The following is a 19,312-nucleotide window of genomic DNA, read 5'->3' as shown; positions in this document are numbered from 1 at the left end:
TCTCCTGCCTCAGCCTCTTGAGTAGCTGGAATTACAGACATGCGCCACCACACTCAGCTAATTTTTGTATTTTTAGTAGAGATGGGGATTTACCATGTTGGTTAGGCTGGTCTCAAACTCCTGACCTCGTGATCCACCTGGCTTAGCTTCCCAAAGTGCTGGGATTACAGGCGTGGGCGAGCCACTGCGCCCGGCCCATGCAAACCAACTTTAATACAAGAAAAACTCTCCATGAATAGAAAAGTATTTCTTTAATACCTGCAAGGTGCTAAGCACCATTCCTGACAATGGGAATCCAGCAGTGAATAAAATGAAGGCTTCACCTTTATTGATTTTATGTATGAGTTGGGAGACAAACTGTAAATGAATTTATATACGTACAAGTGCATGTATACACACACACACACACACACACACACACACACACACACAGTCCTCAACAATAAAATTCTATCCGTGCTTTCTCCCAGGGCACCTGCCCAGTAATAATAAAGTATTTGTCATCCTTTCAGTACAGTTTCATGGTCTCCAGTTTCTCCCTATAAACATTTGCAGGTTGGTTGAAAGCGTGAAAGACAAATCTTTGTTATTATAATTATGGAATATTGCCAAGGAGTAATCCCCTGCTCCAGCCAGTTTTCTTCATAGAAATTATCTGTCACATGTGTTTTATTGGCCATTTATGCAGAATGATTGAAATTAGATTACATCATACATTGCCTGCCATCCTTTTTTATCTTTTCTGAATAATCAGCTACGTTAAAGCTTTTAGCCTTATCTTTTTTGTGTCTTGGGACATGTGTTTAATTAAAAAGCAACTTATTCAGAGTTCAGAGTTTTCTTAGTTTGACTTTTCCCCCATATAACAGTACTAAGATTTATCCATGAAAACCTGTCCCATTGTAGTAATGTATTCCCCATTAGACATGACCTCCTATTAGGAAGATTATGGAGAGATCATGTTAAATGGGTTAGGATATTGTAGCGATCATGTAAACTGATTTAGGCGTGGTTTTATCCCTTTGTGATAGAAAGGGTATTTAAAAACTGAAATGAGTTGGATGACTGAAGTAGTTGGCTTTTAAAGTTCTTTTCGATGGAGGTTCCAGGGGCCTTTCCTTAAAGGAAGCTGCACCAATCTGGTTTCCTCCTGCAGTAGAGGCTGTTCTTTCTCTTTTCTCAGTCTCCAGTGTTCACTTACCCTTTTTGGCTGGACTTCTGAATGTTGGGAGCCACCTGAGGCATGATCTCTTGCTTCCATGGCTTAAGTACCATCTGATGGCTCCTAGATTTTTACCACCAGCGTTAATCATCTTCCTGGGCTCCAGATTTGTACATCAACTCACTACTGAGCATCCCTAACCAGATGTCTAACAGGCATCTTGAACACGTAAAATACTCAAAACACAACTATTTATATTCATTCGCCCTACTGTCATCGTCCTCCACACACATAACAACTTTCTTCTTAGTCATGTTTTACACCTCAGAAAATAATGCCACTTTCCACTAAAAACCAGTTCTCTTGTTCCACACATATAAATTCATCAGCAAATCCTGTCATCTTTACCTCCTAAATGTCCTAAACCCTGCCACTTCTCACTAGCTGTACTTGCAGTTTCCTAAATTAAGCCTCTTCATTCTTTGACTGCACTATTGCAATAGCTTCCTAAGCTTACACTCACATGTTCCAAAAATCCATTCTCTTCCCAAGCAGCCAGAATATTGAAAAACATAAATCACAGGAGTTTGAGACCAGCCTGGCCAACATAGTGAAACCCCGTCTCTAATAAAAATGCAAAAATTAGCTGGGCATGATACTAGGTGCCTGTAATCCCAGCTAGTTAGGAGGATGAGGCAGGAGAATCACTTGAATCCAGGAGGTGGAGGTTGCAGTGAGCTGAGATCATGCCATTGCACTCCAGCCTGGACAACAGAATGAGACTCCACAAAAAAAAAAAAAAAAAGAGAGAGAGAGAGAGAAAGAAAAACATAAATCAGATATATCAATTCCTATTTCATATTCTCCAGAGACCTCCCATTGTCCTTAGAATAAAATCCAAACTATTCACCAAGAACCTGTATGAACTGGGGCCTACCTGCATTTAGTGTCATCTCTTGCAACTTTTCCCTTGGTCACCATACATCAGGTACATTGGCTTTCTTTGTTCAGAACCACCAAGCTTTTTCTCACCTGGGGCCTTTGCACTTTTTGTCTGGAACACTCCTCCAGAGCATTGCAGGACTGACTGCTTCTTTTCATTTATGTTGCACTTCAGCTGCCCTATATAAAAGGACAACACCCTTTCTCCTAACTCTCCCTATTCCTTTGACCCTTTATTTTATCCATAGCATTTACCATCTGGCCTATATTTAATTGGGTTTGGTTTGCTCGTTCTCTCTCCTCTCTCATTTGATTCACGCTGCTTACAGAGATTTTAGCCTGGGAAAAATGAGTAGCAGCTCCTCTGAAGGAAATGATTGTCATTGGTATATGGGTGAGAGATGTGTTAGGCAGCAGATGATTATTTGGCCTACTCATTGGCTCAGGCATATGCAGCTCACTCCTATTTGCTACTTTGTTCCCATCCCTATCACACAGATGTGCCATTTTGATCTTTTCATTGCTCAAGAGAAAACTCAAAACAACTTTTTCTGAATGCTTGGTTACAGTTGTTAAAACAACAAGAAGAGTTAAATTGTCAGCTAGCTCTCTGTGGACCTTCAGGAACCCAGATATGAAAACTCGTGTGTAAAAGTTGCCTGAAGAAGTTTAGACATCTGGTTCAGTCCTGCAAGATGCCTGTCTCTCACAAAATGTGTTTGTGGTTTCTAGGGTGAAATTCTGTATAGTTAGGAAAATAGAGAAGGTCAAAGAGGTAGTTATGCAGAAGAAATCCATTTGACTGCTATGTAAAAGCTCTGAACTTTTCTTTTTTTTTTTTTTTTTTGAAGGCTTAAAAAAATATTTTTTTATTTTACTTTAAGTTCTGGGATACATGTGCAGAACGTGCAGGTTTGTTACATAGGTACACACGTGCCATGGTGGTTTGCTGTACCCATTAATCTGTCATCTACATTAGGTATTTCTCCCAATGCCATCCCTACCCTAGCCCCCCACCCTCCCGACCAGCCCCGGTTTGTGATGTTCCCCTCCCTGTGTCCATGTGTTTTCGTTGTTCAACTTCCACTTATGAGTGAGAACATGCAGTGTTTGGTTTTCTGTTCTTGTGTTAGTTTGCTGAGAATGATGGTTTCCAACTTCATCCATGTCCCTGCAAAAGACATAAACTCATCCTTTTTATGGCTGCATAGTATTCCATGGTGTATATGTGCCACATTTTCTTTATCCAGTCTATCATTGATGGGCATTTGGGTTGGTTCCAAGTCTTTGCTTTTGTGAACAGTGCTGCAATAACCATATGTGTGCATGTGTCTTTATAGTAGAATGATTTATAATCCTTTGGGTATATACCTAGTAATGAGATTGCTGGGTCAAATGATATTTCTGTTTCTAGATCCTTGAGAAATTGTCACACTGTCTTCCAAAATGGTTGAACTAATTTACACTCCCACTAACAGTGGGAAATTCCTATTTCTCCACATCCTCTCCAGCATCTGTTGTTTCCTGACTTTTTAATGATCACCATCCTAACTGGCGTGAAATGGTATCCATAGTGATTTTGATTTGCGTTTCTCTAATGACCAGTGATGATGAGCTTTTTTTCATATGTTTGTTGGCTGCATAAATGTCTTCTTTTGAGAAGTGTCTGTTCATATCCTTCGCCCACTTTTTGATGGGGTTGTTTGGTTTTTTTTCTTGTAAATTTAAGTTACTTGTGGATTCTGGATCTTAGCCCTTTGTCAGATGGATAGATTGCAAAAATTTTTTCCCATTCTGTAGGTTGCCTGTTCACTCTGATGATAGTTTAATTAGATCCCATTGGTCAGTTTTGGCTTTTGTTGCCATTGCTTTTGGTGTTTTAGTCATGAAGTCTTTGCCCATGCCTATGTCCTGAATCGTATTGCCTAGGTTTTCTTCTAAGGTTTTTGTGGTTTTAGGTCTTATGTTTAAGTCTTTAACCTATCTCGAGTTAATTTTTGTATAAGGTGTAAGGAAGGGGTCCAGTTTCAGTTTTCTGCATATGGCTAGCCAGTTTTCCCAACACCATTTATTAAATAGGGAATCCTTTCCCCATTGCTTTTTTTGTCAGGTTTGTCAAAGATCAGATGGTTGCAGATGTGTGACAGTATTTCTGAGGGCTCTGTACTGTTCCGTTGGTCTATATATGTGTTTTGGTACCAGTACCATGCTGTTTTGGTTACTGTAGCCTTGTAGTATAGTTTGAAGTCAGGTAGTGTGATGCCTTCAGCTTTGTTCTTTTTGCTTAGGATTGTCTTGCAATCTAGACTGGATAAGGAAAATGTGGCACATATACACCATGGAATACTATGCAGCCATAAAAAAGATGAGTTCATGTCCTTTCTATATCTGATCCTTTATAATTCACTTTGCTTAGGTTGCACTATTTTGCAAAAAGCCTCAAAATAAGGAGTGGATAGAGTCTATACCCAATGTCCATGGCTTTAGAATGACCAGAGCCAGGCTTCTTTAAACCCAAAGATAAGACCTGGGACATGAGATCACAGAAGTCTCTCAAACAGAGACCAGACTATAGAAATGAAGGTAGAATAATTCTGCAGAAGGGGTAGAACACTTCCTTCCTTTCCATTCTCTTGACAACTGCTGAATTCTGGAGTCACATGGGAGCCTGGGGCTGCCCTCCAGTTACTCCAGCGCAACCCTGGCGAATGACCTTGGCTGCTACTGTTCTTGAAACATGAATGTCAGACTTGTTTCCCATATAGTTCCACTATGGTAACTCCCATTTTAGGAGCAAACTTCTACCTCACTAGGGCTCATATCATGGAGTTATGCCAAAAAATAAAAGATATTCCTCCTGAACAGCTGTGATCCAGTTATACCTAACGTTACACATTATACTCACCATGTTATTTCAGCCAACTCTCAGCATTTGTCACTGTCCTCCATACAGATGGTCCTCAACTTATACTGGTTCAACTTACAGTTTTTCAGCTTTACAATTGATTTATCTGGACGTAACCCCATTGCAAAGAGAGGAGCATCTAGACTTACAGTGGCTCAACTTGCAACTTTTCGACTTTACAATACGTTTATTGGGGCATTAAATGCATTTTTAATTTACAGTGTTTTCCACTTAACAACAGGTTTATTGGGATGTAACCCATTGTAAATTGAGGAGCAGCTGTACTTGGATTTCATCTCCATTTTGATACTATTTGCAACCCTTTTGCCTAAGAAAATTAGCCTGCGGTGATGATTTAGGCTAATATCTACTGGAATCTGTCTTGACAGGTTTTCAGATATTTTTAAAATATACATATGCCCTTCTGTTTCCAACAGCCTTTTCTTCCCCAATTTTAATCCATAACTGTATGTATCTGTTCGGAATTTTTCATCCATCAGAAAAACATTGCTTTGTTTCCATGAAATCTTGTATTGGTTTCTTATGTATTTTCATCACTAAATGCACTTGGGCTATAACTCAGCTCTTTGTGCAGAGGCTGGCTTTTCATATTGTCATTAATAATTCATGAGCTCCATAGAATTATTCTAAACCTTTTTAACCAAGTATCTTGAATCTTAACAGATCCAGTGTCATTTCAGCTTCTAGTTTAGAAAAAAAAAAGACTCAGTGACTAGCCTTGCTGTCTCAGGAGACCTTGAATAAGAATTTCTTTTTTTCTGTACCTTGTTTCTAGTTCAAGATGCCTGAAAAACCTAGAGTGTAGAAATGCTGCCTATCAGAAGTAACAAAATTAGGCCAATTAAGCGATCTTACAGACTGACAAGCACCATAGGGGTCAGAGAAGGAAATTTCCTATCAAAACTCATCACAGAAGCCTCCTAAGGGTAGCACTCAAAGCTCAGAAGACACCTGGGGCGGCTCCTATATCAGTTACTAAGCCGCATGCAGGCTCCTCCCAGCCTAGGAGGAAGCCACAATGAAATTGTCTCTTGCTGGGCCCAGACCTGCAGAATCCAACTGACTGCACTGGCTATGGAAACATGCACTGATGCTTTTGTAGTCTTCACATTTGTTTCCCCAAAGAAGCTACACTTAAAATTTTGAGGCATGAGCTAAGTCTCGGAATAATGAAAATTTAGTATGTATTTTTCAGAGCTGCAAGTCAATCTGGTGGTTGGGATTAGATTGCTTTCTCTTTTTTTTCTGCCTTTTCCTTCTCTCTGTCTTTCTCTTTTAAGTTGTTTAAGAGATTTGGGGGTTTTTCTGGGAGGGGGAGGCTTTTCTCCTGATTTCATTCCTCTAGATTTCAATTTTTTAAGTCCCGTTGGAATCAATACTCATAAAATAGAACAGCTTGTCTCATCTGCTTCATTATAATCCAGTAGAATCTATGTTCTTTCAGAATAGTGAGATGTTTTTAAACACTGGTACATCTCAAAAAAAAGAAGGTCACTTCCTTTACAAATTTGTGTTTTCATTAACGCAAATTTCCTATCTTTCTTGAAAGATAGAATAATTTTTCAGGCCCTCTGATATGTATAAAACCGCTACACAGAACCATTATAGATTTTGAAACGCAAGAGGAATACAAGAGGACTTTGTTCATCTGGGACTAGAATTTCTAAATTAACCAAAATGAATCATTCTCTATATTTGAGTGCAGCTGATTCCACTGGAAATGTATTAATGATGAGCCTGATTGCTGCATTTCACAATTGTATTTTGCTTGTATTTGTAATTATGGTGTCACAGCTACTTTCTGTTTTTTTAAATCAAGTCATCTTTAATCAAGTCCTTTTTTCTGCTTGGGAAAATAGCACCCCCAAAAGACATGGTTGCAGACCCATTTACTTGATGATTGTTTTAGGGCATTGCTTCTCAGACTTTTAATGTGCATATGAATCACCTGTGGATCCTTTTTAATCTTCAGATTCTGAAATAGGTCGGGGTGGGACTCAGGATCCTGCATTTCTTTTTTTTTGTTGTTTTTCCTTCCTTCCATCCTTCCTTCCTTCCCTTTTTCCTTCCTTCCTTCCTTATTTCCTTCCTTCCTTCCTTCCTTCCTTTCTTTTTTTCTTTTTGAGGCAGGGGTCCCACTCTGCTGCCCAGGCTAGAGTGCAGTGGTACGATCTTAGCTTACAGCAGCCTCTGCCTCCCAGGATCAAGTGATCCCCCGATCTCAACCTCCCGAGTAGCTAGGACTACAGCACCCACCCCCATACTCGACTAATTTTTAAAATTTTTTGTAGAGACAGTGTCTGACTATGTTACCCAGGCTGGTCTTGAACCCATGGGCTCAAGCAGTCCTCCCACCTTGGCTCTTTGAAGTGCTGGGATTACAGGCATGAGCCACCACGCCCAGCCAAGATACAGCATTTCTAACAAGCCCCTGGTGATGCCGTTGCTGCTGGTCCACAGACTAAATTTTAAATAGCAAGATTTTAGAATATCTTTACATAAAAATTTCAAATTTAATAATTCTGAAATTGGAGGGTAAAGGTTAGAATTAAATAGGTTAGTTATAAGGACCAACGTATTTAATTTAATTCCAAGGGTGGAATTAAATAGGTTCTAAAGACAGGTCAGTGAAGACAGATCCGATGGTTCATATCCTGGTAGATACATCCTTTGTACAAAGGTTGCTTTCTTTGCGACTCCTCCACTATTTTAACAGCAAACCAACAGACCGCTTATGTTCAAATTCCTTGTGGATGGAGGTAGTTTATTTACTATGTTCCAATCTTTATATGCCTAGAGCCTAGCATATTCCCTGGCACTTGAACCATGGCCAATTAGTGAGTTGAACTGAATCAAACTGAATTGATTGAACTTCACTGGAACAATATAGAGAAAGGACCTGGTTTTGTACCTTTAAAGTCACTTCTTTCCTCTTTAAGTGATTTATACTGCTTTTATGTACAAATTGAAAATGAACCTGTCAGTAATTGTCAGTAATTGATTACTAATTTCCAGTATTATGCTTTTTTTCAAGTCATGTTCTCTTAAAATGCAACACGAAAAAATAGAAATGCAAATTAAAGATAATGAAGATTCAAGAATTTCAAAGCTGTTATATTCCTAGGAATACTAAATGAAATTCTATCTCCAATGAACAGCCTTTGGCAATCATTTATTATTTAAGAATTTTATTCTGGGGATAAGAGGGAAGGCATTCCTAGACTATTTTGGCAGATTCTAACCTGTTCTTCTCACTTCTAAAAGTTTATTCTTGATCTTCAATAAAATATGCAAATTCAAAATATTGTAGTGTATTTGCAGCCTACGCAGATTTCAGTAAATGATTGTATCAATATCAGTATTGCACAAATAAAACTATTTTTCATTCTTTTGGTATTTGATTTTGCCTCTTTTATGTTTTAACATAAAAGAATGTGAATGGAGATACAATTCACATACTACATAGTTCACCCATTATAAATCTACAGCTGTCTTTCAGTATACTGAGAGTTGTATATCCATCACCACAATCAATTTTAGAAGGTTTTCATTATCCCACAAAGAAATCCTGCATCTCTCAGCCATCACCCCCAACTTCTTCCCTCTTCTTAGCCCTCATTAACCACAATCTACTTTTTGTCTCTATAGATTTATCTCTTCTGAACATTTCGTGTCAATGAAATCATATGTGGTCTTTTGTGACTTGCTTCTTTCACTTAGAATAATGTTTTCAAAGTTCATCCATGTTATGGCATGTATCAGTTCTTCCTTCCTTTTTGTGGCTGAATAATATTTAATGATATGGCTATACCATATTTTATTTATTAGTTTGTAGACATTTAGATTGTTTTTGCCTTTTAGCTATTATGAATAATACTGCTATAAACATTTGTGTGTACATTTTTAGGTGGAAATATGTTTTTATTTCCCTTAGATATATGTCTAGGAGCAGATTTGCTGAGTCATATGGTAAATTCTATGTTTAACTTTTGAGGAACTACCAGATTGTTTTCCAAAGTGACTCTACCATTTTACATTCCCACCAGCAGTATATGAGGGCTCCAATTTCTCCACATCCTCTCCAACACTTGCTATTGTCTGTCTTATTGATTACAGCCATCCTAGTGGGTGTGAAGTGGTATCTCATTGTGGTTTTGACTTGCATTTCCCCGATCATCATTAGTATTTCCCAGTTATATTAAGCATCTCCTCATGTGCTTGTTGACCATTTGTATGTCATCTTTGAAGACATGTCTATTCAGATTCATTGCCCATTTTAAAATTAGACTTTGTCTTTTTATTATTGAGTTGTAAGAGTTCTTTATATATTCTAGATATAAGTACCTAATAAGATACGTGATTTGCAAAAATTTCTTCCCATTCTGTGGGTTCTCTTTTCACTCTCTTGATAGTGTCTATTTTTTTTTCCTTTTTTCACATGGAGTCTTGCTCTGTAGCCCAAGCTGGAGTGCAGTGGCACTATCTTGGCTCACTGCAACCTTCGACTCCCGGGTTCAGGCAATTCTTGTGGCTCAGCCTCCTGAGTAGCTGAGACTATAGGTGCGTGCCACCACACCTGGCTAATTTTTTGTATTTTAGGAGAGACGGGGGTCTTCAATTTTGATGAATCTAATTTATTTTTTCATCTGTTGCTTGTACTTTTGATGTCATATCCAGGAAATCAGTGCCTAATCCAATATCATGAAAGCTTACCCTCATGTTTCCTTCTAAGAGTTTTATAGCTATAGGTCTCACATTTTTGTCTTTGATCAATTTTGCATTCATTTTTGTATGTGGTGTTGTTTTACTTTTTAAGTGCTGTGATCTTGGCTACCATGCAAGTCTGAACAGAGCCCTAAGAACATATCTCTCTGCGGAGTACAACCTTGAAACCTCCAGACATGAAGGCTTAGACATTATTGAGAATGCAGTTGATAATTTAGAGCCCAGGAGCGATAAGCAGAGATTCATGGAGATGTACCCTGCTGCGTTCTGTCCACCAATGAAGTTTGAGTTTCAGTCTCACATGGGTGATGAGGTCAGTAATTGATCATTTTTAAAATAATGAATTGTCTCTTCACTTATATTTCTCCTCACTTGCTATAATCTAACAGTTGTAATTATTCCCAGTTGTTTTCTGTCTCCTATCCTTGCAAAGGCTCTTAATACAATGCTAAGATCAGCCGCCACCACCTTTTAAAGCAAACGTCGAACACTCAAATACCCACAGAGGCCAAACAGATAAAAGGTGCAGATTTGCCTTGCACTAAGCTGTCCCAGAATAGAAGTTTTTGTTCCACCTCAAGACAATTTAATGAAAAGGAAGACATTTTGCCAGTCTGATAGAATCTGTCTGATGGCTTCTTATAATCCTGATTTAAAGATTCTCATGAAGAAAAGTAATTGTATATGGCAGGAAAATGGAAGAAAGAAAAAAAAGTACAAAACTTTTTTTAAGACTCAGGTTGGCTCCAAAGCTGTAAAATGAGCCTTAGAAATTATGAGTGTTTTATATACTTTTTATAAATTCAGCTTTCTATCCTATTTTACAAAAAAAAATGCATTTGAACTGATTATGAGTTACAGTTGTTTATATTATTGTCTATGGACAGGAAAAAACAAAAAAAGCCAACTTAGGGAGCATGTTATATAGCACTTATTGTCTCAGCTGTGCAAAACAAAACTCATAGATAAAAACTCAGTCTTATTATGGTGACAGTCTGTTTTTCAAAATGTAATTATAAGATCATGAAAAGATTTCTTTAATGCCATGTTTTTTTCTGAAACACCAAGTATTAAGACATGTAAAATATATACATGTTTTTGTACATAGTATATATATACACACACATATAATGTACCTGCTGTATTTCTAATTGGATTTTATGTGTGTTTGATAGAAATGGTATTTAAGCCAAACGCACATGGATTTTGACAAGCAAAATGAGTAGCTTATTCCATCTTTCCAAAACCAAATGGTTGCTGTTTTAATTTTTCAGCTGTGGATGTGTTAAGCATGGCATGTTAACATATCACAGACAAATGACATCGGTTGGATGTTAATGGTTTTATTGTTTTAATAAAGTAAGTTGGTTGTCCTTTGTTTATGGCCAGTTCTGCTAAGGAGCAGTGGTAATCTCTCTCATGTTTTGGCAACTCCATAAAAGGAACACCATCAAAAACAAGGCAGATAAGAAGAAACTGTTTGTTTCTGGTGCAGTTTTAATAATGCTCTAATTTTGAACTTATCCATAATTGAGATCATGGCCAAATATCTTCTATCAAAACCTAAGATAAGTGACTTCTTGAAGTTCATGGTGAATCATGCGATTTGGCTGATATTGGCTAGGGAAGCCATATTTGAAAGATGCTAAAATAGTCATTCACATTTTCTGAGTTTTTACTATGTGCAAAGCACTGTTCTAAGTCCCTTGTGTACATTGTCTCATTTCATTCCCACAGCAGCCCTGTGATATAAGAACTCTTATTATCCTCATTCTACAGATTAGGAAACTGAGGTTTTGTAACTTACCACAGTCACCTGGCTGGTAGGGGACAGAGCTGGCATTCGAGTACAACTGACTGACTCGAGAAGCCCTGCTGCCTTCTTTGCTTATGTCTGTACAGTCCATTTGAAACATCTTCTGCCTCTGCACAAGAGTCATTAAGAATTCCACGAGTGAGATTTCAGCATCAGAGCTCCATCGCAGGAACTGCCCCGTTCTTACCACAGTCCTTCCTGCAGCTGCCATCTTCCTAGTTGTAGCCAGGCCAAGCAGCTGCATTCTGCTATTGCAGCTTATGTAACAGCTCCACATTTACAAGTGAAGTTTTGATGCTCCTATTAAAAGTAAATATGTAATTGGAAACTTGAGAGGATTGGTGTGATTCATGCATCATTTAAATAGCAGATCCATGCTTCTGGAGGTGGGTTGACGGTGCCCTGTTGTAACTGGTTTCTCATTCTCCATCAGGTGTGCCAGGTCAGTGCCCAGCAGCCAGTGCAGGCAGAGCTCATGCTCAGGTACCAACAGTTGCAGTCCCGCCTTGCCACGCTCAAAATCGAGAATGAAGAGGTGAGCATGCGTTCGTCCTGCCACACCAGTAATCTGAATTCAAATATAACTGGAAGACATTCTCATATGACCTGGGCATATTTAATATTCAAGGTTCAACCTCTTCGTCACATATTTCCTGCTCTCAGGGTTCCTGTAGTACTCTTTGTAGGGGATAAATGCAAAGATTCTGTATTCTGCCATAGATTAATATTTTACTAGACACTCAACTGCATATACATGTAAACACAATTTTTTTACCTTAAATTGTAATTTATACTGAAAATAGTTCCCATGGGTTATCAAATTCAACATATATATCCAAAACTATACAGTCTTTTGTACAGTGGAACTTTTGACTAACATGTTAATTTATTTTTAAAAATATTTTGTAGAGATGGGGCCTTGCTATGTTGCCCAGACTGGACTCAAGCTCCTGGCTTCAAGCAGTCCTCCTGCCTTGGCCTCCCAAAGTGCTGGGATTACAGGCATGAGCTATGCGGTGCCTGGCCCATAGTATGCCATGTTAATTTAATCCTAACTTTTAAAATTCACTTCTTTTTTTCCTTATGCTTTCCTATATTCTCTAAATTTTTGGTACTGAACATGGCATTACTGATAGAACAAAATCATATTTTGAAATGGTACTTGAATGAGGATAGAAAATGTTTATTTGCCAGCATTAGTGTATTTAAATGAATAGAATACAAAATATGAATTATCAATATATGTTGAGCTAGGAAGCAATTATACAATTCAGCTGCCTATTTCTGAAATTAACTTACTTGAATCCACGTTCTCCTAAAATAAAGATACAAACCACAAATGTTTCTTGCATTAGTCAAGGCTCCCAATTGTAATTTACAGGAACACAAGTTAAAAAGTTAACTATTGGTCAGTGTTTGCGGTATCCTCAGACATCACTGGATTTGTGTTCAATTGATGTTATCAGGACTCTCTCTCTTTTTATCACTTTGAAGTGATTTCCTATGTGTGTTGATAGTGTTTTCGGGATAGACGCAGAACTATGTGGTCCCTTTTAAAGCTTTCCGTCCCACTCCATCCTGGCATCCTTGTCTCTGAAGTAAGACTGACTCTTCAGTGACCTGGCTGAAGTCATGCATACTTCTGGACAAACCATTACATCTAGGAAATGAGATTCTGTCATTGGCCAACCTGGAGAATGTGCAGCTCATAGAACCCTTTGATTGAGAATTCCAACAGAAATAGTGTATTTCTAGAGACAGACAATTCCCAAAAGAAAGGATTGTGGGACAGAAGCGAAAAAATAACGTACAAATGATAAAGTGAATTATCAAAATTCACTTTCCTACCCTGTTTTGTTTTAATCCCACCAGGATGTTTGAGCTCTGTGTATTTGTTTCTGTTAAGAAAGAATGATGTATAGACCAGTATAATTTGGTCAAAACCCACTGTAATTTTTGGCTTTTATTATTCCGAGCAGAAACAAACCAGCCCTTATTCAAATGTGTATATTTAAGATGCAACCAATGTCATCTCTATGTAGAGTCCCACAAATGAGCCTTTCCAAAGGAAAGCTATTGCTCACCTTGAGGCAGCGTTTGAGAGCCTAGGTTTTATCTAGGCTTCACAAAATACCTAATGCAGTTTACTGGATCCTATTCTATCTACAGTTTGTATGTCTAGTGACTTCCCTTGTTTTTCCCTGCATATCCTTCTGCTGTTTTATTTGGATAACATTCTCTAAACTCAAGGAAAATAGTATATTATACACAAAGTCAAAACTGGCAGCTCACAGATCTGTTTTGTTTGGCTCCCAAAGTTTTGACCTGTTTTTTTTTTTTTTTAAAAAAAAGGTCCGGCCACTCTGGCCCTGCACTGCCTCATGAATTGAAGAGCTGGGGCATTTGAATCCTGCTTTGCCGAAGTCATTCAACTCCCAGTTCTCTTACACTGGACTGTTTGTGTTACCTGTCTGGCCTCCTCAGGCCTTTGAGTTTGTGACCCTTAATGTATGCCTTTTTAGGCATAACGTGGAGAAGCACAGTGTCCTTATAAACTTAGAGTCAGGCAATGCTTTGTGAGGGTTAATTTTTTTTAATTATCTAAAGAACTTGGGAAGCTGAGGGAGGATCTCTTGAGCCTAGGAGTTCGAGGCTGCACTGAGGTGAGATGGTGCCACTGCACTTTAGCCTGGGTGATAGAGCAGGACCCTGTCTCTTAAAAATATTAATTAATTAAAATAATTTTTTAAAAACCTACTGACTGCAAAATAAAACTTAAAAAGTAATTTTTAAACATTAGCTGAAGAAGCAAATGAATTGGATTATCCTGATGTTTCTTGTGAGCATGACTACTGGTTTATGATTTGTTGGACACCAAAGAAAATTTACTGTAGTGGAGTGGGATTCCCAAAGAAAGTAAGATTTAAATTAGATTTTTGATAATCAGTAGATACCATAAAAATAGAGGGAAGAAAAGATATTTCAATATACATCAAGGTGCCTTGGGAGAATAGAATAGTTTGGTTATCACCCCAGTTCTCTTTGGGAATGAACTGATGGAGAAGGTGAGGTCATTCAACAAGAAGCTTTGAGAGCCAAGTTAAGGAGTTTTGTTACTGTGGTTCAGTACAATAAATCCTGAAGGTCCTCAGGGGCTTGAGGCTGCATGGAGCTATGGTTGTGCCACGGCACTCTAGCCTGGGTAATGGAATAGGACCCTGTCTCCCCCCACCAAAAAAAAGTTAAGAGAGAATTTCACCCAAGTTTTAAAAAGCATGGACAATACAGCTAAGTAGAACATGAGCCTTTTCACCAAATCTTAGAATACTTTAAATAGTCACTTTGGGAGGCCAAGGCGGGGCAGATTGCCTGAGCTCCAGAGTTCGAGACCAGCCTGGGCAACATGGTGAAACTCTGTCTCTACTAAAATATGAAAAATTAGCCAGGCATGGCAGCATGTGCCTGTAATCCCAGCTACTCAGGAGACTGAGACAGGAGAATCACTTGAACCGGGGAGGTTGCAGTGAGCCGAGATCGTGCCACTGCACTCCAGCCTGGGCAACAGAGCAAAACTCTGTCTCAAAAAAAAAAAAAAAAAAAAAAGTAGGCACCACCTGCAACAGACCATATCTGGCCCATGAAAAAAAATTTTTTTTGAGACAGGGTCTCACTCTGCCACCCAGGCTGGGGTGCAGAGGCACAATCACAGCTCACTGCACCTCGACCTCGCAGGCTCAGGTGATCCTCCCACCTCAGCTACCTGAGTAGCTGGGACTACAGGCATGTGCCACCACGCCTGGCTGATTTTTGTATTTTTTACAGAAACTGGGTTTCACCACGTTGCCCAGGCTGGTCTCTAACTCCTGGATTCAAGCGATCCGCCTACCTCAGCCTCCCAAGATGCTGGGATTACAGGCGTGAGCCACCACTCCTGGCCTGAAAACTTTTGTTTGCTCTACAGTGCTTGGGTTTTGAAAGTTATTTGCTGTCCTTTAAAAACTGTAAGTTTTCATAAAAATATCAATATGCAGGGTGGGCACAGTGGCTCACACCTATAATCCCAGCACTTTGGGAGGCCAAGGTAGGCAGATCTCTTGAGGTCAGGAGTTCGAGATCAGCCTGGCCAACATGGCAAAACGCCATCTCTACTAAAAGTATAAAAATTAGCCAGACATGGTGGTGCATGCCTGTAGTCCCGGTTACTCAGGAGGCTGAGGCGGGAGAATCACTTGAACCCAGGAGGCGGAGGTTGCAGTGAGCTGAGATCGTTCCACTGCACTCCAGCCTGGGCGACAGTGCAAGACTCTCTCAAAAAAAAAAAAAAAAAAAATGTGCGTATATATGTACATATTATAAATTATATATATATATATATTTATCAATATCCAGCCTCTTTAAAAATTAGAAGAACTGATCACACTAGACCTGTGTTTCTATAGGACGATAACTGACTTCTCTTAGACACAGAATGTGTGCTTCCTGTTTGCCATGTTCTCCACTCAGCCCACTCACCTCATTTTCATGGTTTGCCTGGCCCTTAAAGATATTTGAGTTTGTATCACCTGCCTTAAAACAAAGAGAAGAGAGCAGTACACACTTGTGAAATGGCCTCAGTATACTTACAAGTAGTAAAAGTTAAAAGGTTTGAGAGGGCTTAATTAAATTTATGGTTGGTGAAGACTCATAAGAGATTGTGACATTTATTGTCACTTCCCAACTTTCCATTTACCTGTTAAACTTTTTAAAATGAGGTTTGAGTTTTATTATGCTGCAAACTTGCACCCTTGGTACCTCAGTCTCACGATTCCAACTTCCAGCAGATCTGTCAGTGAATATTCATTAGTGCCCACTGTGTGTTGTGCATATGGAATTAGAGCAGGGCCTGCTGCCACACAGCCTTGTTCCCAATTATTGTTTTATTTTGATTACTTAACTGTTTATTAAAACTTTGAAGTGAAACATTAATAAACATTACTTTTGTTTTTGTTTTGTTTTGTTTTGTTTGAGACAGGGTCCCACTCTGTCATCCAGGCTGTAGTGCAGTGGCACAATCACTGCAGCCTCAACCTCCTGGGCTCAGGTGGTCCTCCTGCCTCAGCCTCCCAAGTAGCTGCTTTTTTATTATTTTAGAGACAGTGTCTCTACAAATAACTATTTTGAATTATTCTTTAAATTTTCAACTATTGTTCATGAATTTTGTTCAAAACACAAAATAATATGCCCAGCTACTTTTTTATTATTTGTAGAGACAGGGTCTCCCTATGTTCCCCAGGCTGGTTGAACTCCTGGGCTCAAGCGATCTTCCCACCTTGGCCTCCCAGAGTGCTGGGATCACAGGTGAGAGCCATAGCCGGCTCACATTACTCATTTCAGCCACCCGGCCCAACATTGCTCTTAAAGGCAACTTTTCAAAAGCAAACTAAATAATCATTTCTACCTTTCTCATTATAAACATTTTCTAAACACTTTGCAGCCTAATATTGCACTGTCTCGTCTGCTTTCTCAAAGTTTGCATTTAGCCTTGTTGTAGGGATTTCTGCTTAGGGGTCATTCCTGTTGCTTCTTTCTTTCCAAACTAGCCTCTGGAGTAACTCACCATTTATTACAGTTCCCATTTCTTCAAGTTTCTCATCCCTCCCTTTATGTATACACAGTCAAAGAAAGAGAAAAAGGAACTACTTTGAGGAGAGAAACTACGCCTTTTGTATTTTTTTAGGACAGTGTTGGTTTTTAATAGCTTGCCCCATTTTCAGGCCATTTGTCCCAATATTTGGTCCAGAAAATAAAGATTTCATCAGCATGTCACTGCTGTTCTATGAGTAAAACCTCACATGTAAAACAACTAGTCTCTCTCAAATTATAGTAGATTTACCACCCTGAGGGGAATGTACAATGAGAGAAGCCCATAATTTCTCAATCAATTTGCGACAGTGTTGAATGAACAGATAGCTCCACGTAAATTTCCCTAGCACCATTTAAAGCCTTTCACCAGCAGCTTGCCAAGGAGTATTTCACAGACTGTTCCAAAAATACATTACTTACACAAGATATTTTCAACAGTAATGAGCAAGATTTTAGGCAAACATTTGAGACAATTTGCATGGCACGGGAAATTGAGGGAACTAAGAGATATTTCAATTACACCTCCTACCTAGGGTAGAAAAATCACATTTTCCCCCCAAATTTCTCATCGTACCAGTGACCTCAGCAGAATCCCAGGTCATGTAAATCAATGATCAAACTCGCCTGGGGGATTCTCAAGTTCTTTTGAGACTTGATATAAGATGTGAAGCCTGATAACCACTTAATTATAATTGCTGTTTTGGATCTTCTTTGTGGCCTTTAACTTCATTTTTACTGATTTAAGTATCTTTGACTTGCCTGCAACCTTCTACTGATGAGCTAACAGGAAAATCCTAAGTAAAAGATAACTGCCATTTGTTCCTTAAATGACATCTTCTTGGCCAAAATTAAAAATAGGATCAACCGTCTTTCACCGCAAACACACATTTATATTTTTTGTTTCAAGCAAGCTTTAACTCATTGAAGGGAGGGCCTTGATCCAAAAGAATACCAAGGGAAATGAAGAGAATTTCTAGGATAGGTATAAAAATGAGTCCTGGGATAGAGCACCCCAAAGAAAATGGCAGAGCTCAGGATGGTTCTCAGTGGACAAACAACTCGTTTTCTCTGATGCACTGAGCATTTTGGCATCCATGATTTGAAAGGATAACTTCAGCGTCCGCTGTTCATTCAGTGAACTTTTTCTGATAATTTGCTGTGTTTCAGGCACCGTGCTAGTCCCTGGAGCTATAAAGATTAAGTTATCACTGACTTCAAGTTGCTTCCACCATAGGTGGAAATATAAACCTCTAAACAGTGAGGCAAGTGCTTGTGAGAAATTGATTTGAGATCATGCTCCTTAGACCACACTCAGTGTCAGGTCCACCCACATGGGTCATTAAATCAGAGTCAGGGGTGGGCTGCAGGAAAACAGGTTTTCTGAGACACAGCTGAAGGCAGAGACTTTGTTCTGAGAGTCCTGAGCAACGATGATGTTTTCTTCCTTGGATTAAGTTATATCGTTGCTGAAAATGAATTTTGTTCAAAAACAAGAGAGCCCAGCATTTGTAAACATTACCTAAAATGCAAGTACATAAATTATTAGTGTGAATTCTTCTGGAATGGTGATGTGACATTCCCTACCCCCCCCCGCCAAAAAAAAAACAGTTGTGAGACAGCAAACATTGTTTTTTTTCAGATCTGGTAATGCCTACCCAACACAGACAGGGGATAGGGTTGTTAGCATTGCACCCATGTTAGGGTATAAGGAGCAAGAAAAGGCCATGGCAGGATGCTCTGCCTGTGCTCTCGCCTTCTGTGGCCTGTGCTAGCTGTGAGTTTCTGTACCCTTGGCTAATTAATTACGGAATTGACCCAATCTCTGTGTGTGTGTGTGTGTGTGTGTGTGTGTGTGTGTGTGTGTGTGTGTGGTCCCTTTCTGCTAATTTTTAGTATATCTGAAATGACAGTGCTGTAATTGAAATACATTCAAGGTCAGCAATGGCAAGGAGGAAGTAGTTCAGTGGGGAGGCGAAGGAAGGGATGAGGGTCACCTTCACAGATGAGTGATGAGTCTTAAAGGATGAATAGGACTGCATCAGGTGCAAGGTACAAGGCACAGTGCCATAAAATACATGGAGTGTGTTATGGTATGATTTGTGTCCGCCCTGAAAATTCA

The 19,312-nt window shown here is 39.1% G+C and overlaps 1 protein-coding gene across 2 annotated transcripts in view; it reads left to right on the top strand.

Annotated features, from left to right (window-relative positions):
* SRGAP1 (SLIT-ROBO Rho GTPase activating protein 1) overlaps positions 1–19,312 on the top strand; it is a 302,903-nt gene that overhangs the window by 219,867 nt on the left and 63,724 nt on the right. For both annotated transcript variants that reach the window (XM_032173165.2, XM_032173166.2), the window contains exons 7-8: positions 9,847–10,068; positions 12,005–12,106. In XM_032173165.2, the coding sequence (XP_032029056.1) occupies positions 9,847–10,068; positions 12,005–12,106 (324 nt within the window). The remainder of the gene's footprint in view (positions 1–9,846; positions 10,069–12,004; positions 12,107–19,312) is intronic.

This window comes from Hylobates moloch, unplaced genomic scaffold (genome assembly GCF_009828535.3).
Source record: "Hylobates moloch isolate HMO894 unplaced genomic scaffold, HMol_V3 SCAFFOLD_13, whole genome shotgun sequence".
Lineage (NCBI taxonomy): Eukaryota > Metazoa > Chordata > Mammalia > Primates > Hylobatidae > Hylobates > Hylobates moloch.
This window is presented reverse-complemented; position numbering and strand designations above follow the sequence as displayed.